This window comes from Oncorhynchus mykiss, chromosome 22 (genome assembly GCF_057628025.1).
Source record: "Oncorhynchus mykiss isolate SJ-2025 chromosome 22, ASM5762802v1, whole genome shotgun sequence".
NCBI lineage: Eukaryota > Metazoa > Chordata > Actinopteri > Salmoniformes > Salmonidae > Oncorhynchus > Oncorhynchus mykiss.
The window spans coordinates 36895020-36922446 of NC_143043.1; the positions used below are offsets into that span (position 1 = coordinate 36895020).

General features: G+C 43.6%; 1 protein-coding gene across 1 annotated transcript in view; it reads left to right on the forward strand.

The window, feature by feature from the left end:
* The window catches only part of cerkl (CERK like autophagy regulator), a 91843-nt gene that overhangs the window by 920 nt on the left and 63496 nt on the right, over positions 1-27427 (forward strand). The window contains exon 2 of the mRNA XM_021579536.3: positions 17864-18097. Within this exon, the coding sequence (XP_021435211.2) occupies positions 17864-18097 (234 nt within the window). The remainder of the gene's footprint in view (positions 1-17863; positions 18098-27427) is intronic.

The following is a 27427-nucleotide window of genomic DNA, read 5'->3' on the forward strand; positions in this document are numbered from 1 at the left end:
CGGCCTACAGAAACATAACACAACACAAAGTAGCCTAGTATTTATTCCAGCAGAACAGGCTTGCCTATAAGGCGCATGATATCACTCTCACTTTAAGGTAGATGACCATTAACCGAGCCGCATTATCCTACAGCAGGGGCTGGCCATTGACTGTGCTCTTCCGTTTATGTCACCGTTGACAAGGAGGGATGAAATTGATTTTAGACTTATCTTTGACATAGCTTGACAACTAAAGAAACAGAAGTCTTGAACCATAAAGTTTTGAATATTGATAGGTAGGCTAAGCAACTATAGTAGATTAGCAACAGTTAATAGGCCTGGCCCTACATCAAATGTTGTAAACAAATACTGTATGTGTAGGCCTACAGGAAGCTAGCTACCTTGTTTAATAACATCAATATTGAATTCTCTGAGCTGTTTGCATAGAACCCCCCCCCCCCCCACCACCACCACTGAAATAGATGACTAAAAGAGAGAAAGTGTCCGTTGCCAGAAAGTCATGTGTAACAGATGTGTTGGTAATAGACTCTGTCTCTGACCAGCCGGTTGACTGTTCTGAACACCTAAAGCACGGCATCTGGCGCTACTGTGGGCAGTTAGGATGTGTCACAAATGGCACCCATTTCCCTACATAGTACACTACTTTTGACCAGGGCCCATAGGGCTTCTGTCAAAAGTAGTGTACTGGGTAGAGAATAGGGTACCATTTGGGATGCAACGCTAGAATATGTCCAAGTAAAGGATACTAACACATCGCCATCTGCATCTCCACATTGAAGGATGGATACATGAGACATCGTGATCATCATGGGGTGGTTTAGGAAGCCCCACTTGGTTACATTTTTAACATCCTGAATGTAAATGTATTGTTCTTTTTTAAATGTACAAATATACACATTTGTTTTTAAGATTTACAATTTTACTACAAGTTGAATTATATGAAGATTTACCTCAACACTTTTCTATACAAAGATAACTTTTCATACTTTTAATTTTCACATAAAAATATGAACTTTTCATGATAATCAATTTAAATTTCTAGCAGTTTCTAATGTCCAGTCAGACTTCATAAAAATGATGAAAAGCATCCATAATGGTTGATCCTGAGTTGAAACGTTTCCATCCAAATAAAATCAAGACATCTGAAACATATTGGAGAGTTTGCAATAGACAGTCAACTCTTTATGTTGTTGTTTGTTGTTGTACAGTATAGATTTCATGCCTCAAATAATCAATTGCCTAGTGAAAGAGAGAGCAGACTTCATTTAGCTACTTTTTTTATATATATTTTTTTTGTAGTACTTTTTACCCCTTTTTCTCCCCAATTTTGTGATATCCAATTGGAAATTACAGTCTTGTCCCGTCGCTGTAACTCCCGTACGGACTCTGGAGAGGCGAAGTTCGAGAGCCATGCGTCCTCCGAAACACGGCCTTGCCAAGCTGCACTGCTTCTTGACATGCTGCTCGCTTAACCCGGAAGCCAGCCGCACCAATGTGTCGGAGTCAACACTGTACAGCTGACGAAAGAAGTCAATGTGCATGCGCCCGGCCCACCACAGTCGCTAGAGCTCGATGGCACAAGGACATTGCCACGTCTGATTCGCTAGAAGTTCTCGATTTGATGTGTTCTGCCCGGGATAGCAGATCCTAACAGTGGTCTCAATCATCACATGAAATACAACTTACAGTTAGTTGCCTGTATATCTGGCATGCAGAAGTTACCCTAATGTTCAAAGATATACAATGTTGTGGAGTTTTTAATTGACAGAAAATAAGCTTATGTTATTATTGAGGAATAGGTAATAACAGGTATTTAATGAGGTAGCCTACTGAGCCTATTCTGAATTCATGTACTTATTATATAGCGTGGCAATTCTTTTTGCAGTAAATATTCAGCAGTTTTATCACGCTTGCAATGATATCTGAGGGGGAAGAAAACAGTCTTCATTGTTTGCAGTATCTTCTTTGTTGTTGTAACATCGCAAATAGACGTTTCACCGTCACGGAATCCATCTTTAATAGACAGTATCACCCCATTTCTTATTCTGTATGCATCAACTCACCACAGACAGATACTATTCATAGTGAATTCTAATTCCATGTAAACATACTGAAGTGTTGTGTTTTCCCAGAGGCTCCTACAGATGTAGGATCTTCATTTGAGCCAGTTCGCTATAGCAGAAAAATAATCCTGCAGCAATAGGAAATGTGAATTATTATGTGGATTCTAATTAATGGACATTTTTGTAGGGGTTGATAATATTTTTGCGTGGAAATTATAAACTTAGGAGCACTGACTGATGTTATCTGTGTGATGTACCGTATGAGTTCATGCCTCCAAATCTAATTATATTTGTCACATGCTTCGTAAACTACAGGTGTAGACTAACAACAATGCAGAGTTAAAGATATAATAAAAATAGAAATAGTGACACGAGGAATAAATACACAGTGAATCGCAATAACGAGTAAAAATAACATGCCTGTATACACTGAGTGTACAAAAGATTAGGGTAGGGTTAAACATTAGTCTTACCTTCCTAATATTGCGTTGCCCTTTTGCCCTCAGAACAGCCTAAATTTGTCGGGGCATGGAAATCTTTCCACAGGGATGCTGGCCCATGTTGACTCCAATGCTTCCCACAGTTGTGTCAAGTTGGCTGGATGTCCTTTGGGTGGTGGACCAATCTTGATACACACGGGAAACTGTTGGGCCTGAAAAACCCAGCAGTGTTGCAGTTCTTGACACACTCAAACCCGGTGCACCTGGCACCTACTACCATACCCTGTTCAAAGGCGCTTAAATATTTATTCTTGCCCCTTCACCCTCTGAATGGAACACATACACAATCCTTGTCTCAATTGTCTCAAAACTTAAAAATCCTTCTTTAACGGGTCTCCTCCCCTTCATCTACACTGATTAAAGTGGATTTAACAAGTGACATCAATAAGGGATCATAGCTTTCACCTGGATTCACCTGGTCAGTCTATGTCATGGAAAGAGCAGATGTTCCTAATGTTTTGTACCCTTAGTGTACATGGCTATATGTATATACACGTAGCTTAGCGCTTAGAGCGTTGGGCCAGTAACTGAAAGGTTGCTGGTTTGAATACCCGAGCTGACAAGGTGAACAATTTGTTGATGGGCCCTTGAGCAAGGTACTTAACCCTAATTGGCTCCAGGAGCACCGTACTACTATGGCTGATCCCCCCCCCCTTTTCACTGCACCTATCTGGTGTATGTGACAATAAAACATATTTTGAAAATGTATTTATACCAGCACTGAGTTGATGTGCAGGGGTACGAGTTAATTGAGGTAGCTATGTACATAATGGTAGGGGTAAAGTGACAAGGCAACAGGATAGATAATAGACTGTGAAAGCAGTGTATATGGTGAGTGTGTGTGGCATCAGTATTCATGTATGCGCATGGTGTGTGTGTGTGTGTGTGTGTGTGTGTTGGGGCGACAGTGCAAGCATGTGTGAGTGTGCTGAGCCGTACTCACCATTAGTGATGGGGGGAGAAAATCTATACAGTTACATATCAGAATATTTATTTTGACAATATCGCAATATTATTTTGGCTCTAGTTGGCTGTACCTGCACCAAGACTTCAGTATTATTTTCCTTCATAGTTTGTTCTCCATCTTATTTTTAAATAGGGAGCCAATTTATTTTCATTTAAATATTTTTTTTTTTTTAATGACTGATAAAAACTGTCTGTCTGCAGCAGACATGTGGCGGGCAATTGGTTTGAAACACCGAATTGCAATAAAATCACCGTATTGAATCGCAATACATATAGAATCGTGAGAATCGCAATAAATATAGAATCGTGAGAATCTCAATACATATAGAATCGTGAGAATCTCAATACATATAGAATCGTAAGAATCGCAATACATATCGTATAGGCACCAAAGTATTGTGATATCGTATTGTGAGGTCCCTGGCAATTCCCAGCCCTACTCACCACCCTCTGTAGCACCTTGCGGTCGAGTGCCTAGCAGTTGCCATACCAAGCGGTGATGCAGCCAGTCAAGATGCTCTCAATCGTGCAGCTGTAGAACATTTTGAGGATCTGAGGGCCCATGCCAAAATCTTTCCAGCCTCCTGACGGGGAAGAGGCCCTCTTCTGTCATGCCCTCTTCACAACTGTGTGGGTGTGTGTGTGGACCATGCTAATTCCTTAGTGATGTGGACCCCGAGAAACTTGAAGCTCTCGACCTGCTCCACTACTTCCCCATCGATGTGGATGGGGGCGTGTTCGGTCCTCCGTTTCCTTTAGTCCACGATAAGCTTTGTCTCGCCGAAGTTATTTCAAATAAATAATCAGAAATATTATGGATTTTAAACATTTAGGTGCATATAAGTGTCTCATCGGCTGAAAGCTTACATTCTTGTTAATCTAGCTGCACTGTACGATTTACAGTAGCTATTACAGCGAAACATGCCATGCAATTGTTTGAGGACGGCGCCCCACATCAAAATGTTGTTCCAACAGGCACAGGTTTCATACATTCACATACTGTATGTTCAATAGGAAACCGATTTTAGCAGGTGCGTAATGTCTTCATGGCACGCGCTAACACAAATTTCCAAGACTGTGTCCTTCTACTAAAACTGATATTTCTTATTTGTTTTTGAAGTTACAAGCCTTGAACATAGACTGCTGACACTCTGTGGAAGCCATCGGAATTGCATCCAGGGGGCTAATTTTCAATATGACATTTCTCTTGCATTTCTAAGAGGATGGTCTCTCAAAAAAAAATCTGTTTGGTTTTTCTTTGGATGTTCTCCTACCATATCTATTGTGTTATATTTTCCTACATTATTTTAACATTTCTACAAACTTCAAAGTGTTTTCTTTCCAATGGTACCAATTATATGCATATCCTGGCTTCAGGGCCTGAGCTACAGGAAGTTTACTTTGGACACGTCATCCAGGCAGGAAGTGGAGAAAAAGGGGCCTAGCCCTAAGAAGTTAAGTGAGAGGTTGTTATCCTGGCACCACACTGCCAGGTCTCTGATCTCATCCCCATAGGCTGCCTCATCGGGGTCTGTGATCAGTCCTACCACCATCGTGTCGTCAGCAAACTTGATGATGGTGTTGGAGTTACCAGTCATGAGTGACCAGGGAGTAAAGGATTGGACTAAGCACACACCTCTGAGGGGCCCCTGTGTTCATGGTGTTGTTACCTACCTGTCCCGTCAGGAAGTTCAGGATCCAGTTGCAGTGGGAGGTGTTCAGTCCCAGGGTCCTGAGCATGGTGATGAGCTTGGAGTGGACTATGGTGTTGAATGCTGAGCTGTAGTCAATTAACAACATTCATACATACATTTAAAGTCGGAAGTTAACATACATTTAGGTTGAACTAATTAAAACTCGTTTTACAACCACTCCACAAATGTCTTGTTAACAAACTATAGTTTTGCCAAGTTGGTTAGGACATCTACTTTGTGCATGACACAATCATTTTTCCAACAATTGTTTACAGATTATTTCACTTATAATTCACTGTATCACAATTCCAGTGGGTCAGAAGTTTACATACACTAAGTTGACTGTGACTTTAAACAGCTTGGAAAATTTCAGAAAATGATGTCATGGCTTTAGAAGCTTTTGATAGGCTAATTGACATCATTTCAGTCAATTGGAGGTACCTGTGGATGTATTTCAAGGCCTACGTTCAAACTCAGTGCCTCTTTGCGTTCTGTCTCCTAGAGATGAACGTAATTTGGTGCAAAAAGTGCAAATCAATCCCAGAACAACAGCAAAGGACCTTGTGAAGAGGCTGGAGGAAACATGTACAAAAGTATCTATTTCCACAGTAAAACGAGTCCTATATCGACATAACCTGAAAGGCCGCTCAGCAAGGAAGACGCCACTGCTCCAAAACCGTCATAAAGAAGCCAGACTACGGTTTGCAACTGCACATGGGGACAAAGATCTGACTTTTTGGAGAAATGTCCTCTGGTCTGATGAAACAAAAATTGAACTGTTTGGCAATAAGGACCATCGTTATGTTAGGAGGAAAAAGGGGGATGCTTGCAAGCCGAAGAACACCATTCCAACTGTGAAGCACGGGGGTGGCAGCATCATGTTGTGGGGGTGCTTTGCTGCAGAAGGGACTGGTGCACTTCACAAAATAGATAGCATTATGAGGATGGAAAATTACGTGGATATATTGAAGAAACATATCAAGACATCAGTCAGGAAGTTAAAGCTTGGTCGCAAATGGGTCTTCTAAATGGACAATGACCCCAAGCATACTTCCAAAGTTGTGGCAAAAAGGTTTAAGGACAACAAAGTCCTCACCTCAATCCTATAGAACATTTGTGGGCAGAACTGAAAAAGCTTGTGCGAACAAGGAGGCCTACAAACCTGACTCAGTTACACCAGCTCTGTCAGGAGGAATGGGCCAAAATTCCCCCAACTTATTGTGGGAAGCTTGTGGAAGGCTACCCAAAACATTTGACCCAAGTTAAACAATTTAAAGGCAATGCTAGCAAATACTAATTGAATGTATATAAACTTCTGACCCACTGGGAATGTGATGAAAGAAATAAAAGCTGAAATAAATAATTCTCTCTACTATTTTTCTGACATTTCACATTCTTAAAGTAAAGTGGTGATCCTAACTGACCTAAGACAGAGAATGTTTACTAGGATTAAATGTCAGGAATTGTGAAAAACTGAGTTTAAATGTATTTGCCTAAGGTGTATGTGAACTTCCGACTTCAACTGTCGGTATTCCTTTCGTCCAGGTAGGTGAGGGCAGTGTGGAGGTCAATAGAGATTGGGCCATCTGTTGGTCTGTTGGGGTGGTATGTGATTTGGAGATGGTGCAGACCACAGAGATGTTGAACAGATAATCTGGTCAGAAGGAATGGTCTTGACTGGATCAAAGAGGACAGTAAAAGGCTTTATTATGTTTAGGCTTCTGTATGTTGCTAAGCCCCTGGCTACAGCAGAGACTAAATGGCATGTAAAATATGCCACTTCATTTCTCAAATGCCTCTTATTACATGATAGGCACCTGAGGAAACAAGATCAACTCACAATTTAGAACACAAGATTAGTTAAATTATTAAATCACAATTTAGATTGACACACATAGCATTTGTTTTTTCGAAATGTAATTGTATTTTTTTCACTCTGGCCTAGATATCTTTAGGTCAGGATCAGTTCCTAAGAGAGGGATATGATTTCTTTGGCCAGTTCAGTTGTGGGTAGTCAGATGTTGAAGTGAGATGTATAAATAACCTGTCATCCCCAAATCCCTGAGACAGTTCTAGGCTCATCAGAAACCTCAGTCCCCACTACTGGTCAGCCTGGACAGCCTAGTCCCAGTTTTCTGAGTTTAATTACCCCACAGAGGTTTTTGGTAGTGTCTAAAGAAAGTCTCATTTATTTTAGTCTAGAACAGAGTCCTATTTTGAAACATTAAAATGTATTATGGAATAGAATCTATGCAGTATGTCCAAGCTTGAAAACCAATGAGGATAATTGGGATTTCAGTTTACTTCATGAATAAACAACTACAATCCCTTTTTATAACACACATATAACACTATTGTCAGCATAAATCTAAGGCTTGAGGTTTGAGGCTTCATGGCTAATGCAACATGAGCATGTGTAGGCTACATAGAAGTTGAAATATGAGCATGTGTGCAGTCGTGGCCAAAAGTTTTGAGAATTACACAAATATACATTTTCTCAAAGTCTGCTGCCTCAGTTTGTATTATGGCAATTTGCATATACTCCAGAATGTTATGAAGAGTGATCAGATGAATTGCAATTAATTGCAAAGTCCCTCTTTGCCATGCAAATGAACTGAATCCACAAAAAACATTTCCAATGCATTTCAGCCCTGCCACAAAAGGACCAGGTGACATCATGTCAGTGATTCTCTCGTTAACACAGGTGTGAGTTTTGACGAGGACAAGGCTGGAGATCACTCTGTCATGCTGATTGAGTTCGAATAACAGACTTGAAGCTTCAAAAGGAGGGTGGTGCTTGGAATCATTGTTCTTCCTCTGTCAACCATGGTTACCTGCAAGGAAACACGTGCCGTCATCATTGTTTTGCACAAAAAGGGCTTCACAGGCAAGGATATTGCTGCCAGTAAGATTGCACATAAATCAACCGTTTATCGGATCATCAAGAACTTCAAGGAGAGCGGTTCTATTGTTGTGAAGAAGGCTTCAGGGCGCCCAAGAAAGTCTAGCAAGCCCTAGGACCGTCTCCTAAAGTTTATTCAGCTCCGGAATCTGGGCACCACCAGTACAGAGCTTGCTCAGGAATGGCAGCAGGCAGGTGTGAGTGCATCTGCACGCACAGTTAGGCGAAGACTTTTGGAGAAGCGATTAATAAATAATGGTACCAACACATCCTCCGAGAGCAACTTTTCCCAACCATCCAGGAACAGTTTGGTGACGAACAATGCCTTTCCCAGCATGATGGAGCACCTTGCCATAAGGCAAAAGTGATAATGAAGTAGCTTGGGAACAAAACATCGATATTTTGGGTCCATGGCCAGGAAACTCCCCAGACCTTAATCCCATTGAGAACTTGTGGTCAATCCTCAAGAGGCGGGTGAACAAACAAAACCCCACAAATTCTGACAAACTCCAAGCATTGAATATGCAAGAATGGGCTGCCATCAGTCAGTATGTGGCCCAGAAGTTAATTGACAGCATGCCAGGGCGGATTGCAGAGGTCTTGAAAAAGAAGGGTCAACACTGCAAATATTGACTTTGCATCAACTTCATGTAATTGTCAAAAGCATTTGACACTTATGAAATGCTTGTAATTATACTTCAGTATTCCATAGTAACATCTGACAAATATATCTGAAGACACTGAAGCAGCAAACTTTGTGGAAATTAATATTTGTGTCATTCTCAAAACTTTTGGCCACGACTGTAGGCTACATAGAGGTTGAAATATGAGCATGTGTAGGCTACATAGAGGTTGAAATATGAGCATGTGTAGGTTACATGGAGGTTGAAATATGAGCATGTGAAGGCTACATGGAGGTTGAAATATGAGCATGTGTAGGCTACATAGAGGTTGAAATAAGAGCATGTGTAGGCTACATAGAGGTTGAAATAAGAGCATGTGTAGGCTACATAGAGGTTGAAATAAGAGCATGTGTAGGCTACATAGAGGTTGAAATAAGAGCATGTGTAGGCTACATAGAGGTTGAAATAAGAGCATGTGTAGGCTACATGGAGGTTGAAATATGAGCATGTGAAGGCTACATGGAGGTTGAAATATGAGCATGTGTAGGCTACATAGAGGTTGAAATAAGAGCATGTGTAGGCTACATAGAGGTTGAAATAAGAGCATGTGTAGGCTACATAGAGGTTGAAATAAGAGCATGTGTAGGCTGCGTACATGTTCCGAGACCAAAGTTATTGACATTTTCAACAAGCCTTTGTTTTTCATCTGTAGTTTAGGATTGACAGGGAAACCCAACCCCATGCTGAGGTCCTATTGTTGTGTCTGCTATTGTCTTTGACTGGTGATGTATTTATCTGCTCCAGGCCACACTGCAGAGTCTATGTTTAGCCCATATTTTATGGGTCAGAGATCTCCAGAGATCTTATCTGAAAGATAGATAAACCTGTGGGGGCTCTCCCTGCTCTGCTGTATTTACAGTTTAATCCTGAGTACATTTTGGGAATACTCTAACATTAACAATGAGTGCTGAAAGCAGCCATTCAATTTGTGATATAATTTAGTATAGTCATATAATTGTGATGAAAAGTTGGATCTCATCATGCCTTTTAATCTGAACACAAAATACAATAAAACATGATAATGTGAGATTGATGGAATTCTTTCGGGGGCTTAATGTGGTGTCAAGCAACGCTCCATACAAGGGCCTCACTTGTTCCTGATACACAGTACCAGTCAAAAGTTTGGACACACCTACTCATTCAAGGGTTTTTCTTAATTTTTTAAAACTATTTTCTACATTGTAGAATAATAGTGAAGACATCAAAACTATGAAATAACACATATGGAATCAGGTAGTAACCAAAAAAGTGTTAAATAAAATATATTTTATATTTGGCATTCTCTCAACCAGCTATGTGAGGTAGTTACCTGGAATGCTTTCAATTAACAGGTGTGCCTTGTTAATTTGTGGAATTTCTTTCCTTAATGCATTTGTGACAAGGTAGGGGTAGTATACACAAGATAGCCCTATTTGGTAAAAGTCCATATTATGGCAAGAACAGCTCAAATAAGCAAAGAAAAACGACAGTCCATCATTACTTTAAGACATGAAGGTCAGTCAATCTGGAAAATATCAAGAACTTCAAGCGCAGTAGCAAAAACCATCAAGCGTTATGATGAAACTGTCTCTCATGAGGACTGCCACAGGAAAGGAAGACCCAGAGTTACCTCTGCTGCATGGGATAAGCTCATTAGAGTTAACTGCACCTCAGATTGCAGCCTAAATAAATGTGTCACAGAGTTCAAGTAACTGACACATCTCAACATCAACTGTTCAGAGGAGACTGCGTGAATCAGGCCTTCATGGTCAAATTGCTGCAGTGAAACCACTACTAAAGGACACCAATATGAAGAAGAGTCTTGCTTGGGCCAAGAAACACAAGCAATGGACATCAGACCGGTGGAAATCTGTCCTTTGGTCTGATGAGTCCAAATGTGAGATTTTTGGTTCCAACCGCCGTGTCTTTGTGTGATGCAGAGTAGGTGAATGGATAATCTCCGCATGTGTGGTACCCACGATGAAACATGGAGGAGGAGCTGTGATGGTGTGGGGTGCTTTGCTGGTGACACTGTCAGGGATGTATTTAGAATTCAAGGCACACTTAACCAACACGGCTACCACAGCATTCTTGAGCGTTACGCCATCCCATCTGGTTTGCGCTTAGTGGGACTATCATTTGTTTTTCAACAGGACAATGACCCAACACACCTCCAGGCTGTGTAAGGGCTATTTGACAAAGCAGGAGAGTGATGGAGTGCTGCATCAGATGACCTGGCCCCCCAATCACCCAACCTCAACCCAATTGAGATGGTTTGGGATGAGTTGGACTGCAGAGTGAAGGAAAAGCAGCCAAACTGTGCTCAGCATATGTGGGAACTCCTTCAAGACTGTTGGAAAAGCATTCCTGGTTGAGAGAATTCCAAGCGTGTGCAAAGCTGTCATCAAGGCAAAGGGTGGCTACTTGAAAAATCTAAAATGTAAAAATATACTTAGATTTTTTTTAAACACTTTTTTGGTTTCTAAATGATTCCATATGCGTTATTTCAATGTTTTGATGTCTTCACTATTATTCTACAATGTAGGAAATAGTCAAAATAAAGAAAAATCCTTGAATGAGTTGATGTGTCCAAACTTTTGACTGGCACTGTGTGTTAATATTTGCTTTACCCCAAAATGAATCTAATCAACTCAATCAAACAATGACAGGCACACTGGTCCATAGAAATACTGTAGAATTAGAACAGTTCTCACATATCTTATATCTCAAAACTTTTCTCTCCAGCCTGGCTTGTGTCTTTCTCTGTCGAACATGATTCTGATTTGAAACGATATGATAGGTACACCCCTTAATTTGGGGCACAGTGAGGAGCTCTCTAAAACGTAATTGCTGCCAGATGGAGACAAGATTCCCCCCAACACTGCTCCTGCTTGCAGCAGACAGGGGGCAAAGCATATCATGTACTGTAAATAATGTATTGTTAATGTATGGACACAACGCATCAATTCAAAACCCATTTTCAAACATGCATTTCATCTGATATCAAGAAATGACTCGGTTTTCGACAGTTTTGGATATATTACAAAGATATTCTCAGATTTGCCTTTTTTTTAACCATCTGTACATTACAGTAGATGTGTAAATATGAATCTGTTGGGTTCTTCTTCATTCAATGTGTTAATGTGTGATCAACAACAATGGCTGCTACAAGACAAAGAGCAGTTTAAGGAGAATAACAACGTGTTTTAGAGATAACTAAGACATAGTTATCTCTAAAGCATGTTTTTCTCCTCAGATTAAACTTCTCTTTGTCTTATTTCAGATGTAGCTGCTGTTGTTTCGTATAGCAGAGTGCTCTGAGTCCCAGATGAGTTTGTTGTGTTGACAAGTGTCCAAGCATAGGCAGTCTGTGCCAGGTCAGTGTAACGCTCTTCTTTCCCCCCATGTTGTGTGGGCCATGTGGTTCACAGTGTGGTGCCTAGGATCATATTTTCCACCTGTGCCTTCGGTGGTCTGCCTGCGCGCGCGCGCACACACACACACACACACACACAATTTTTATATTGCTGTTTTGAAGTCCCCAGGAAGCAAACAGAGCAGACGACAGGGTCTGTTTGCACCCTTTGTGCAATTAGACTGTGACATTGTCAGTCCCAAATGGCACCCTATTCCCTATTTGGTGCACTATTTTCGACAAGGCCCATTGGGCTCTGGTCAAAAGTAGTTCACTATATAGGGAATAGTATGCCATTTGGGACGCATACCCTGTCTATCTGTCCCTCTTGTAATATGGAGGGGTCACACACATTCTGAACCCTCACTGTGGTTACTGTACTCACTGTACCATTCAGCTAATTAATTTCGACTGTCATAATTTGTGGCGCAAGTATGACTACAAATTAGTCCTCTCAATCTGTCACTTACTCTTCCAACAATCATGATGTATAGTGTTGATTCGGCTGAGGAAACTACAGGATAGTATTTTCTGGCAAATGCAGTCCATCAATGTATTTTGTTTTTATCAATCAAAGCATTTCTACACACACACACACACCTGTCTAACACCAACCTCTCAGGTGTTACTGAGTGAACGGCACAGGTTGTAACATAATGACTAGATGTTGATAGTAGTGAGTAATCCTTTGTATCGTCCCACCCAAAATCTATTTTTTAGAGCGAGAGAGAGAGAGAGGGGAAAATGCACCCGTCTGTTTTAATTTTCAGTAGTGATGCAGCTTCTTCTATCACAGTCACTTAAGATAGATAAAACCTGAATTTTAAAAAAGCATCAAAAATATTCCCATCCTCTATAGTCTAGAACATTATATATTATTGAATTGCAATTTAATGCTATGACTTGGAAATGATGAAGGATGATCCATTAAGGACTACATTTGCATCCCATACAAACCAAATCCACCCTTAACTCTTCCTAATTAGTTTCACAGATTCAAGTGCCAAAACCCTAAATAACTCAAACCAGGTTCCAAACATCTCTCAGCCAGCCAACTTTGTTAATGTGAATATGGGCCTGAATGAAGGCATGAGCAGCCCTTTCTGTATGGAGTGAATCTTTATAGGCAGAGCAGAGTAGCACCTGAAAGATTGGACATGTGCAGAAACTGCAAACACAATTAGCGTCAAGCGGATGAGTCCCCCTATAATCCTGTTTACTGTCTGAATCAGGCAGATGTGCCAAGATTGATTCAGACAGGACAGGGTGCCAGCACCAGCTTACTGTAATGTTGGAGGTGAGGGAGGGTAGTTTTGGGACAGGGGGAAAATCATAAGCCGAACCCTCCCTCTCCCCGCTTTACCAAAACGACCTCCCTTCCTTTAGTGCCTTTTCCCCTGTGCATCACTGTATTGTTGGAGGGGAGAGTGCGAAGGAGGTGGGTGAGGAGGTACACTCTTCCCTCCCCTTTCCCAAAACAATTCACCTACCCCTCTACCCCTCCTTCTCTCAGTGGCTTTTACCCCTGTAGGTATATCACTGTTGTTAACACAGCCCTGTTTGTCATTTGGTCCCTGTCTCCAGCCAGCTCTCTCTGTCAGTCGGGGGAGATTATCTTTATTCCCTCTAATTAAATTGACTTGGTTCTTTTTGCAGCCACCAACAATCGAGTGAGATGGAGAAGTTAGATAAATATAATGATATTGAGGAGTTAGAGGAGGAGAAAAAGCCTGAGTATAGCAGACCTGGGTTCAAATAGGCTACTATATGAAATCATTTCAACAAGTACTTTATATTGAGCTGCATCACCCCCTTTTGCCCTCAGAACAGCCTCAATTAGTTGGGGAATGGAATTTACAAGGTGTCAAAAGTGTTCCACAGGGATGCTGGCCCATGTTGACTCCAATGCTTCCCACAGTTGTGTTAAGTTGGCTGGATGTTCTTTGGGAGGAGGACCATTTTTGATACACACGGGAAGCTGTTGAGCGTGAAAAACCCAGCAGTGTCGCAGTTCTTGACATAAACTGGTGTGCCTGGAACCTACTACCATACCCCTGTTCAAAGGCACTTAAATATTTTGTCTTGCCCCTTCACCCTCTGAATGGAACACATACACAATCCATGTCTAAAATGTCTCAAGGCTTAAAAATCCTTCAATAACCTGTCTCCTCTCCTTCATCTACACTGATTTTAAAGTGGATTTAACAAGTGACATCAATAAGGAATCATAGTTTTCACCTGGATTCACCTGGTCAGCCTATGTCATGGAAAGAGCAGGTGTTCTTAATGTTTTGTACACATTGTATGTACTTTCATTGAACTCACCTGGTGTATTGGAACCAATAGAATAGTCCCACAACTGCAAACCCCGCCCATCTGGCACTTCAGGCAGGCTAGAGCAAATGCTCATGGTATTAGTATTTGAACCCAAGTCTGAATGAAGCCTGAATACCAGGAACAGATGGTGGCAGCCGGTGTGTCCCGCTCCTCACTGCTCCGTTCAGTAATGTGAGAGGATAGATGGTAGTTAATGTTCTGAAACACTGTCTGAGGAGCAGGCTGGGGCCGGGGCTTGGGATTTTACTAATGAAGAAAGGGTTTCACATGATGGGAGACGGACTCATTTAGGGAAGAAAGGGAATGACAGTCAGGACAGGCCAGCCTTCTTGGACAAAGATTTCAGAGCTGTTAAATTGTGTCTGATTGTCCTCAGCAGGAGCGCCACAGAGAACAAGACACTAAAGATATAACGACTCAGGACAAGACCCAGATGTAGACACAGGAGGCGGACAGTTTTAATCTCAGATATTTATTATAAAAACAGGAGGCAAGCAAATGGCAGGTCAAGGGCAGGCAGAGGTCAGTAATCTGAGGCAGAGTCAATCAGAGACAGAACGGCAGGCAGGGTCAGGGCAGGCAGAATGGTCAGAACCGGGAAGACTAGAAAACAAAACTAGAGAAACAGGAAAAACGGGAAACACGCTGGAACTACTTGACAGTACAAGACTAACTGGCACAGACAAACAGAAAACACAGGTATAAATACACAGGAGATAATGGGGACAAATGGGAGACACCTGGTGGGGGGTGGAGACAAGCACAAGACAGGTGAAACAGATCAGGGTGTGATAGTAACCCCCCCCTCCCCCCCTCCCCCTATGGGCACCACCTGGCGTGGGGACCCTGATATCCCAAGGAACACTCAAAGGGGCGAGAGGCCACTGGCCGAGCAGGGAAGGGTGTTTGCGGGCGTATTCCACCCACACGAGTTGCTGGCTCCAGATGGTGGGATTGTCGGAGACGAGGCAACGAAGAGCCGTCTGCAGGTCCTTATTGTCTTGCTCTGACTGGCTGTTAGACTGGTGTTGGAAGCCAGAGGGCAGGCTGGCCGGATATATGAGACCTGGGGCGGTGAGGAACATGGAGTGGTTGAAGGAGGCCCGCCGAAGCTTGCCGCAGAGTCTTATTCTGCGCACACACAGTGCAGGCGGCGATGAACTCGGAGACATCAGGAACCATGGTGGGCCACCAAAAACGTTGTTGGACGAAGGCCAAAGTCCGACGGGAGCCAGGATGGCAGGTGAGTCTAGAGGAATGGGCCCATTCCAGGACCGGAGAATGGACAGAGTCCGGGAAAAACATCTGTTTAGCCGGGCTCACCCCTGGGACCCGGCTCTCTATACCCCACATGAGTGCAGCCCCCAGACACGAGGTAGGGAGGATGGTCTCGGGGTCAGACGGTGTGGCAGCGGGGCTATACAGGCATGAGAGCGAATCAGGTTTGATATTATTGGACCCAGGGTGGTAGGAGATAGTGAAATTAAAACAAGTGAATAACAGGGCCCATCAAGCCTGCCTTGGGTTGAGGCGTTTGAAGGTGCGGAGATATTCCAGGTTCTTATGGTCAGTCCACACTAGGAATGGATGTTCCGACCCCTCTAACCAGTGCCTCCACTCTTCCAACTCCATCCATCAAGTATCTCTCGATTTCCCACATCATAGTTCCTCTCAGCGGGGTTAAGTCGATGGGAAAGTAAGGCGAGGGATGCAGCTTTTGGTCCTGGGCAGAACGCTGGGACAGGATGCCCCCCACTCCGACGTTGAGGCGTCGACCTCCTACACGAACTGACGGAACAGGGCCGGATGGAATAAGATGGGAGCTGTAGTGAATCGATGCTTGAGGTCCAAAAATAACCGGTCAGCTGCTGTAGACCACGTGAAAGGAACCTTGGGAGAGGTGAGTGCTGAGAGGGGGGAAGCCAGGGTGCTGTAAACCCGGATGAAGCTGCTGTAGAAATGAGCAAACCCTAGAAAACGTTGCAGCTGCACTCTGGATGTGGGTTGAGGCCAATCCACCACCACTCTAACATTGTCAGAATCCATCTGAATAAATTTCAGACAATGCATGTGGTAGAACGGGCTCCAACCCATGATAGATCCAAAAGCCCAGTTGAGCCACGAGCCATCAAAACCAGGTGATTTGATGATCAGGAACGGCATAGACTCACTGTGATTACCTGACACTCGCAGGTTGATAGGATCCGTATTGTGGGTAACTCTGCCAGTAGAACGCCCATCCAGCGCAGTAACGTCCATGGGAATAGAGAGGGGTTTTGTGGAGGTACCCAGCTCCGACACCATGGTGGAGTCCATAAAACTCTCGTCGGCCCCAGTCAATGAGCACCCGGAGAGATTTGGACCCGTCACCTCACAGCAGGATGGCATGAAGAGGGTTACGAGTAAGAAGAGAAGATGGGTATGAGTAAGAAGAGAAGAGGGTTATTAGTAAGGGGAGATTGGAAACTCCCCGTACGACTCACCAGCATACTCATCTGCTGATGAGCCTGGTCTTTTAATGGACAGGTAGATATCCAATGTTCTGTAGTACCACAATACAGATAGCGCTTGGTGCTCAGTCTGCGCAAGCGTTCAACAGGAGACAATCTAGCCCTGTCCAGTTGCATGGCCTCCGAAGGAAACGGGTCGACTGCCCTCTGTGATTCCCGAGGGAACTCGGGTGAAGTCGGATTCTCCCAGCCATCTAGACTTTGGGAACTTCCGTGATTCTTCGGAGGCGAGGTGGGAATCGTGAACGAGCGAGTGTGACCAGGAACAGACCTCCTCTACCTCCTACGTTCCCGAAGCCGGCAATCGATCTGTAGGGTCAAGGCTATGAGTGAGTCGTGGTCTATGGGCAGCTCCCGGGCTGCGAGCTTCAACCACCTCCGATAATCCATGCAGGAACGTGTCAAACAGGAATTCCGGGTTCCAGATACTTTCGGTGGCAAAAGTGCGAAAATCCAGAGTCCTGTGATGTCACGCTCTCTGTCAACACATTAGGAGTAGAACTTAAACACTTAACTTTTAAACCTATGGATAAGAGCGCCTGCATAAATGTAAATGTAAACCTATTATCTCTCAGAACTAGGCTAAGTTGTTTGTTCGCGCATAGGCCAAAGCATTTATGGCAGCATCCTAGTAAAGGGCTCCTGCAATATTTGCAATACAATATTTAGCTATATCATATTCTTTCTTCCTGTGTATCTCCAGGTCAATCGGAGATGCTGAGGTGTAAAGAGTACATGGAGCTGAAGGATGTGTTTGTTCCTTAGCTTTTATATACGCTGCTTGTAGCATATAATATCTGTCTCTGTGTTCCAGGTCAGTCCGAAACTCTGAGGAGGACAGAGTACGTGGAGCTGAAGGATGTGTTTGGAGTGAAGGTGAAGAGACGTCGTTCTGCGGGCCAGGAGACAGGGGGCACTCTCCTGGGCATCACTCTGTTCCAGTGTAAGAAGAAGGGACCCAAGCTGAAGGACCATGCCATTCACTTCAACAACATGAGCGTGGACCACTGTGAGATCTGGTTTAAAAAACTTAAGGAGATACTCAGTGGTAAGTGTCAGTGTCCTTCATAAAAAATACTTTAAACACAGACTGATTTCTCTGACAAAGGTTGAGCCTAGTTCTAGACTCAATGGTGATTCTGCTTTTTAGTCTAAGGCTAGGCTTAATCTGGGTCAGGTAAACCCATACAGTATATGGTATGACTGAGTAGTGCATTTTTATGTGGACTGAACCTATGGCCCCAAACTCAATTGTACTACTCCAAGTGGGCCATGGTTTTGACAAATATTTGAACACCAAACATATCAAGCTGTTTATGTTGGACAGCAATTTGCATTGATTTTGTTAAGTGCAACAGCCCACAATGATTTTGAGGCAGGCTCATATATTTGGTCCCTTAAAGTTCACTGGTAATAAAGCTATGCATTATCGATCACTATAGTCATTAGGATATCACAGTCTTTTTACAGGTTGTCACACAAATACAGTCTCCAATATCTTCCTATCGTGATTTTTTACAGCTTATTTTAAGCAGCAAGTGAAAAAGATTTACACAGATGTTTTGGTAAAACCTGTGTGGAAATTCAAACCATGAAATATAAAAAAGCAGCACTGGAAGTGTCCTGGACATTTGTGTTGCAAGATATGTCATACAACTTAGTGACATATTACCAGACCGGATAAGCTCCCATGTGTTCCAAGCATAGAGATCACATGCTCGGGTTAACACAACACCTCCCAACAATTGGTCACTTTATATCATGCTAACAAACAAGAGGACTGGAAAGGCTCCTTAAGAATTTGTTGACGAAACCTGAGATACCTTTTCTAAAAGGATGGAACCATTCCAACAGCAGTTAGTAGTTACAGAGGCACCAGAGCCAGCATTATATCTGAATATGAGTTCAATATAAGGCTTAGAGTGGCACCACCACCCCTATGTGGTTATTGGCTCTCAGAGTGTCTCCAGGAAGAGACCTCCCATGATGGGGACACCTGTCTCTGAGGGCCATGCTGGGCTGCCCTGGTCCTGACAGCCTGTCTCCCTGTCTCCCCCCATCAGCTCCGTAGAACGACAGATAATTACTAACTACAGGGTGGCCACCATCAACCTGTTCTTCAGGCCCTAGTGGCCAACACCTCCTCATTCCACCCTCCCTCCTCCTCTCTTCCACCCTCCCATTGCCTCCTCTCTCCCACTCGCCTCCTCTCTCCTACCCTCCTCCTCCTTATCCACTACTCCTCCTACCACCTCATCTCCTTCTTTCCCACCCTACTCCTCCTCTCTCCCACCCTCCTCCTACTCTTCAGGCAATGCCATGGCCGTCACACAAAAAAGTGGCCATTACCAACACCTCTTAATGAATCTACTACATGCTGCCTCCTCAGACATAATATCCTTGACAATTTAATGTCAACCCCAGACATTTTGACTAATATACAGTGTGTGCATAGAATGTATGTTGGAGTCTGACTGTTTCTGTAAGTGAGAAACCTGGTTTAGAGATAGCCCTACCAGGTGTAGCTTAGACAACCTAGACAGCCCCAGTTAGTGACACTGTCAGTCTGTGCATAATAAAACCATCTCTCCTTTCACAAGCCTGTCTTCTCCTCTCTGAAGCTCTGTTCCGTCTTCCCTGTTCTGTTCTGTTCCTCAGGCAAAACAAGAATGTGCCCCAAATGGCACCCTATGTCCTATATAGTTCACTACTTTTGACTAGAACCCCATGGGCCCAGTTCAAAAGTAGTGCACTACATTACCTATGAAAGAGGGTTCTATTTGGGATGTAGTGCAACTTTGGCACAGCCAACTTTTAAAGCTGTACCTCTCTCAGCCTGAAGAAGATCCAAATCCTTGGCTAAATTCCAAATGGGACCCTATTCTATATATAGTGAACTACTTTTGACCAAGACCCATAGGCCTCTGGTCAAAAGGAAGTGCACTATGTTGGGAATAGGGTGCCATTTGGGATGCGGCCATTTGGGATGCAGGCTTTGGGTTTTTGTGTGAGAGGACTGCGAGTACTTTAACATGAATAAATTAACATAATTAAAACAACATGTCGGGAGGCAGCCTACAGGACACTGAATAAGCTAAAAAAATATTCTAGATTGTCTGCTATTAAAAACAACAATTTGATATTAGCTGGCATTTTTTGGTTAGGAATATGCAGAATAGATCATTTTATGAAACTAAGCCTGGGCACCTGTTAAAAAAGCCTCATTGTACAGAATAGTTTTCACCAAATCTATTTCCAATTCAGCTTTTGATGTAAGACAGTGGCAGTGTATTTGCACTACTACAGTATATATTAAATGATATCAACAAGAGACTGGTTATTGGGAGGCAGGTAGCCTAGTGGTTAGAGCGTTGGGCCAGTAACCGAAAGGTCGCTGGTTTGAATACCCGAGCCGACAAGGTGAAAAATCAGCTAATGTGCCCATGAGCAAGGCACTTAACCCTAATTAGCTCCAGGGGCGCCGTACTTCTATGACTGACTCTGTAAAACAACACATTTCACTGCACCTATCCGGTGTATGAGTGAATATGGTTAAACCTGACAAAGATCCACTGTGGCTCAAAACATTGTCGCTATTAAAGCGTGGTGTTTGAAGCATAATGCAGAGGCCTTAGCCTTCACCTGGCGTTATGTAAGTAGGTAAGTAAATTAGGAAAATAACAGACCTTTTTGTCCTTATCAACAAGAGGTACAGTGTCTTGCGAAAGTATTCGGCCCCCTTGAACTTTGCGACCTTTTGACACATTTCAGGCTTCAAACATAAAGATATAAAACTGCATTTTTTTTTGTGTAGAATCAACAACAAGTGGGACACAATCATGAAGTGGAATGACATTTATTTGATATTTCAAACTTTTTTAACAAATCAAAAACTGAAAAATTGGGCGTGCAAAATTATTCAGACCCTTTACTTTCAGTGCAGCAAACTCTCTCCAGAAGTTCAGTGAGGATCTCTGAATGATCCAATGTTGACCTAAATGACTAATGATGATAACTACAATCCACCTGTGTGTAATCAAGTCTCCGTATAAATGCACCTGCACTGTGATAGTCTCAGAGGTCCGTTAAAAGCGCAGAGAGCATCATGAAGAACAAGGAACACACCAGTCAGGTCCAAGATACTGTTGTGAAGAAGTTTAAAGCCGGATTTGGATACAAAAAGATTTCCCAAGTTTTAAACATCCCAAGGAGCACTGTGCAAGCGATAATATTGAAATGGAAGGAGTATCAGACCACTGCAAATCTACCAAGACCTGGCCGTCCCTAAACTTTCAGCTCATACAAGGAGAAGACTGATCAGAGATGCAACCAAGAGGCCCATGATCACTCTGGATGAACTGCAGAGATTTACAGCTGAGGTGGGAGACTCTGTCCATAGGACAACAATCAGTCGTATATTGCACAAATCTGGCCTTTATGGAAGAGTGGCAAGAAGAAAGCCATTTCTTAAAGATATCCATAAAAAGTGTTGTTTAAAGTTTGCCACAAGCCACCTGGGAGACACACCAAACATGTGGAAGAAGATGCTCTGGTCAGATGAAACCAAAATTGAACTTTTTGGCAACAATGCAAAACGTTATGTTTGGCGTAAAAGCAACACAGCTCATCACCCTGAACACACCATCCCCACTGTCAAACATGGTGGTGGCAGCATCATGGTTTGGGCCTGCTTTTCTTCAGCAGGGACAGGGAAGATGGTTAAAATTGATGGGAAGATGGATGGAGCCAAATACAGGACCATTCTGGAAGAAAACCTGATGGAGTCTGCAAAAGACCTGAGACTGGGACGGAGATTTGTCTTCCAACAAGACAATGATCCAAAACATAAAGCAAAATCTACAATGGAATGGTTCAAAAATAAACATATCCAGGTGTTAGAATGGCCAAGTCAAAGTCCAGACCTGAATCCAATCGAGAATCTGTGGAAAGAACTGAAAACTGCTGTTCACAAATGCTCTCCATCCAACCTCACTGAGCTCGAGCTGTTTTGCAAGGAGGAATGGGAAAAAATGTCAGTCTCTCGATGTGCAAAACTGATAGAGACATACCCCAAGCGACTTACAGCTGTAATCGCAGCAAAAGGTGGCGCTACAAAGTATTAACTTAAGGGAGCTGAATAATTTTGCACGCCCAATTTTTCAGTTTTTGATTTGTTAAAAAAGTTTGAAATATCCAATAAATGTCGTTCCACTTCATGATTGTGTCCCACTTGTTGTTGATTCTTCACAAAAAAATACAGTTTTATATCTTTATGTTTGAAGCCTGAAATGTGGCAAAAGGTCGCAAAGTTCAAGGGGGCCGAATACTTTCGCAAGGCACTGTATATAATCTTATATAAGATCCAATAATAGCCTCATGAATCATTCATATATTCATATAGGCTCTATACAAAGAGTTAAAACATAAAGGGCTAAAAACAATCCTCTCCATTCTGTTGTTAAACAACTTTGCTCGGGTGTTTTATGGAGCTCTTACACTACATCTTATCAAAAGACTTATTCCAATGCACATATGAATTCATTTTAGAGGACAATGGCCAGTGGATCAACTGGGATGACCTTTTAGTTGAACTCTGAGCTTTTTCCCTTCTCTCTCTCTTTTTGTCTTCTCCTTCTCGCTCTCTCTTTTCTTCCCCCTGAGGGCCTTTAGCGGCAACAACAATAAAGTTCAACTTGATGCAGGAGTGTGACCATCCACTTTGACAAGAGCACCAAGGCCACATTATCTGTCCGGAGAGGGGAGACGGCCTGGTGGCGATGCAGGCCTGGTTGGTCTGATTGACCTGCCCGATAGACGGACCACTAATCTGTGAATGAAAGGAGGCTTTAAAAATGCCATGGAGGCGATTGTAGGTCTACACAGTGTTGCGTGCTCGCACAAGGCCAAGGGTATCAGAAAGACACAGACATTCTGCCTTGTACAGGTGTTGCCATTGTTAGCTCTGGCCTCTCGCACACGTTGGTCTGTCTGTGACCGGGCTGGAGACATTATCACACGACTGATGGCTGGTTTAATCTGGTGGCTGACATCCTCAGCTGGACCACGTCACCTCATGTGTCAGACCACATCACATGGCTTGTCACTGCAATGGCCAAGGCAATGTCCCCATTTGATTTCCAGCGTTCAGAATCTGTTTCTAGGAAAGGAGAGAGAGGGGTTGATAATAAAGGCAAGGAGGGAGACGAGTTTCAGAGCAACACCTTTTGTGTTCAACTGTCAGCTGGGACACTCCCTCCATTGTGCAACGTTATTAGAGGCTCCCTGGGAAACGAGGGTGCAGGGATTCACCGTTCCCTCTGTAACAGGTGAGAGCTCCTGTAGTCCAGCGTGCCACAGTTGATATTCCCCCTAAGGGAGAAATGATTCAGCAGCACCGCTGACTTAACAACAGCACCGCTGACTTCACAATAAAACAAGATACATCATCCCCCAATGGAAAACAGAGCGAGAGAGAGGGAGAGCACAGTGCACTGTGTACCATTGTGTGAGGCTATCCAGGTATAATTGTAACAGGAAGTCATGTGTGCTGAGGCTCAAAGCGGCATGTGGCCCAAAGTAGTGCATTTGTCTCCCAGATGGATTATCTTGGCGAAGGAGAAATGCTCACTAACAGAAATGTAAACAAATTTGTGCACAAAATTTGAGAAAAATACACTTTTTGTGGAACATTTGTGGGAGGTTTTATTTCAGCTCTTGAAACATGGGACCACCACGTTATATGTTGTGTTTATATTTTTGTTCGGTATAAATAGTTTTATGACATATAACTTAATCTGTTTTATAAGAGTCCAGCATGTAGTCATATCCTGAGAATGATATTACTGTCTGTGTTGTGCTGTGCATGCTGGAGGACTGTATTAAGGACTTTACCCTGGTCCCCTGCCTGCTAGCTGACTGGAGGAGTGTATTATGTTACCTTGGTCCCTGCCTGCTAGCTGACTGGAGGAGTGTATTATGTTACCCTGGTCCCTGCCTGCTAGCTGACTGGAGGAGTGTATTATGTTACCTTGGTCCCTGCCTGCTAGCTGACTGGAGGAGTGTATTATGTTACCCTGGTCCCTGCCTGCTAGCTGACTGGAGGAGTGTATTCTGTTACCCTGGTCCCTGCCTGCTAGCTGACTGGAGGAGTGTATTATGTTACCCTGGTCCCCTGCCTGCTAGCTGACTGGAGGAGTGTATTATGTTACCCTGGACCCCTGCCTGCTAGCTGACTGGAGGAGTGTATTATGTTACCCTGGTCCCCTGCCTGCTAGCTGACTGGAGGAGTGTATTATGTTACCCTGGTCCCTGCCTGCTAGCTGACTGGAGGAGTGTATTATGTTACCCTGGACCCTGCCTGCTAGCTGACTGGAGGAGTGTATTATGTTACCCTGGTCCCCTGCCTGCTAGCTGACTGGAGGAGTGTATTATGTTACCCTGGACCCCTGCCTGCTAGCTGACTGGAGGAGTGTATTATGTTACCCTGGTCCCCTGCCTGCTAGCTGACTGGAGGAGTGTATTATGTTACCCTGGTCCATGCCTGCTAGCTGACTGGAGGAGTGTATTATGTTACCCTGGACCCCTGCCTGCTAGCTGACTGGAGGAGTGTATTATGTTACCCTGGTCCCTGCCTGCTAGCTGACTGGAGGAGTGCATTATGTTACCCTGGTCCATGCCTGCTAGCTGACTGGAGGAGTGTATTATGTTACACATTAACAGCCTTTCCATTAAGTCACCCTGTGTATCCATGGCGGCACTACCTTCTCTCCAGCACCTCTGAACAGATAGCAGTCCCTCGCTCAGCCTAGCTTAGTCCACCATGTTTTCTGTTGTTGGTCTTTGTGAACTTAGTTTGGTGAGGTGGGAAAACTTCCCAATGGGCGAGTCAAGTGAATTAGTTAGAGAGAAAGTGGATTGTGTGGATGTACTGGATGAATGGGTGGGTGAATGAACCAGTAAGGGATATACAGTAGGTGTTGTGGTGAAGGATACAGGACAAGGTGGATAAGGGAGTTAGTGATTGAGTGTTTTAATTGAATCATGGGAGACAGTTGTTGACTTAGAAGAGTAGGAGAGTTTTAAGTGTGTCACTGAATGACCATGTGAGTTACATCAAGGGAGAGCATGAGTGAATTGGAGTTTGTGTGTGCCTGTGTGTGCCTGTGTGTGCCTCTGTGTGCCTCTGTGTGCCTGTATTTGTGCTTCAGTGTGTGTGTTCTCTCATCATGGGAGAGTGGCTGTGTGTGTGTTTATAGCCGTCTGCTCCTGTCTCTCTCTGTGGAGGATGAAACAGAGCGTAGCAGATGCTCAACTCTGTACCAAAGGTATCACAGACATACAGTATTACTTTCACTGCATGGAGTACCAGTCCTGTCTCAGTGTATTCCCCACAGACTGTCTGCCTGCCTGTCTGCCTGCCTGTCTGCCTGCCTGTCTGCATGTCTGGCCTCATCTCTCTGTCACACCAAACCCTGTTATCTGTCATTGTTGAAGCACAGACCACATGTCATGTCTGACACACACGCTGTATTTCTAAAAGATAACATAGCAGCAGAGAAACACAGGTTTGTCACCTACAGTGAAAACACAGCAGCAGAGAAACACAGGTTCATCACCTACAGTGAAAACACAGCAGCAGAGAAACACAGGTTTGTCACCTACAGTGAAAACACAGCAGCAGAAGAACACAGGTTCATCACCTACAGTGAAAACACAGCAGCAGAGAAACACAGGTTCATCACCTACAGTGAAAACACAGCAGCAGAGAAACACAGGTTCATCACCTACAGTGAAAACACAGCAGCAGAGAAACACAGGTTCATCACCTACAGTGAAAACACAGCAGCAGAAGAACACAGGTTCATCACCTACAGTGAAAACACAGCAGCAGAGAAACACAGGTTCATCACCTACAGTGAAAACACAGCAGCAGAGAAACACAGGTTCGTCACCTACAGTGAAAACACAGCAGCAGAGAAACACAGGTTCGTCATCTACAGTGAAAACACAGCAGCAGAAGAACACAGGTTCGTCACCTACAGTGAAAACACAGCAGCAGAGAAACACAGGTTCATCACCTACAGTGAAAACACAGCAGCAGAAGAACACAGGTTCATCACCTACAGTGAAAACACAGCAGCAGAGAAACACAGGTTCTTCATCTACAGTGAAAACACAGCAGCAGAGGAACACAGGTTCATCACCTACAGTGAAAACACAGCAGCAGAAGAACACAGGTTCGTCACCTACAGTGAAAACACAGCAGCAGAGAAACACAGGTTCGTCACCTACAGTGAAAACACAGCAGCAGAGAAACACAGGTTCATCACCTACAGTGAAAACACAGCAGCAGAAGAACACAGGTTCGTCACCTACAGTGAAAACACAGCAGCAGAGAAACACAGGTTCATCACCTACAGTGAAAACACAGCAGCAGAGAAACACAGGTTCATCACCTACAGTGAAAACACAGCAGCAGAAGAACACAGGTTCGTCACCTACAGTGAAAACACAGCAGCAGAGAAACACAGGTTCGTCACCTACAGTGAAAACACAGCAGCAGAGAAACACAGGTTCATCACCTACAGTGAAAACACAGCAGCAGAAGAACACAGGTTCGTCACCTACAGTGAAAACACAGCAGCAGAGAAACACAGGTTCATCACCTACAGTGAAAACACAGCAGCAGAAGAACACAGGTTCATCACCTACAGTGAAAACACAGCAGCAGAAGAACACAGGTTCATCACCTACAGTGAAAACACAGCAGCAGAGAAACACAGGTTCATCACCTACAGTGAAAACACAGCAGCAGAAGAAAGGTTCATCACCTACAGTGAAAACACAGCAGCAGAGAAACACAGGTTCATCACCTACAGTGAAAACACAGCAGCAGAGAAACACAGGTTCATCACCTACAGTGAAAACACAGCAGCAGAGAAACACAGGTTCGTCACCTACAGTGAAAACACAGCAGCAGAGAAACACAGGTTCGTCATCTACAGTGAAAACACAGCAGCAGAAGAACACAGGTTCATCACCTACAGTGAAAACACAGCAGCAGAGAAACACAAGTTCATCACCTACAGTGAAAACACAGCAGCAGAGAAACACAGGTTCATCACCTACAGTGAAAACACAGCAGCAGAAGAACACAGGTTCGTCACCTACAGTGAAAACACAGCAGCAGAGAAACACAGGTTCATCACCTACAGTGAAAACACAGCAGCAGAGAAACACAGGTTCATCACCTACAGTGAAAACACAGCAGCAGAAGAACACAGGTTCGTCACCTACAGTGAAAACACAGCAGCAGAGAAACACAGGTTCGTCACCTACAGTGAAAACACAGCAGCAGAGAAACACAGGTTCATCACCT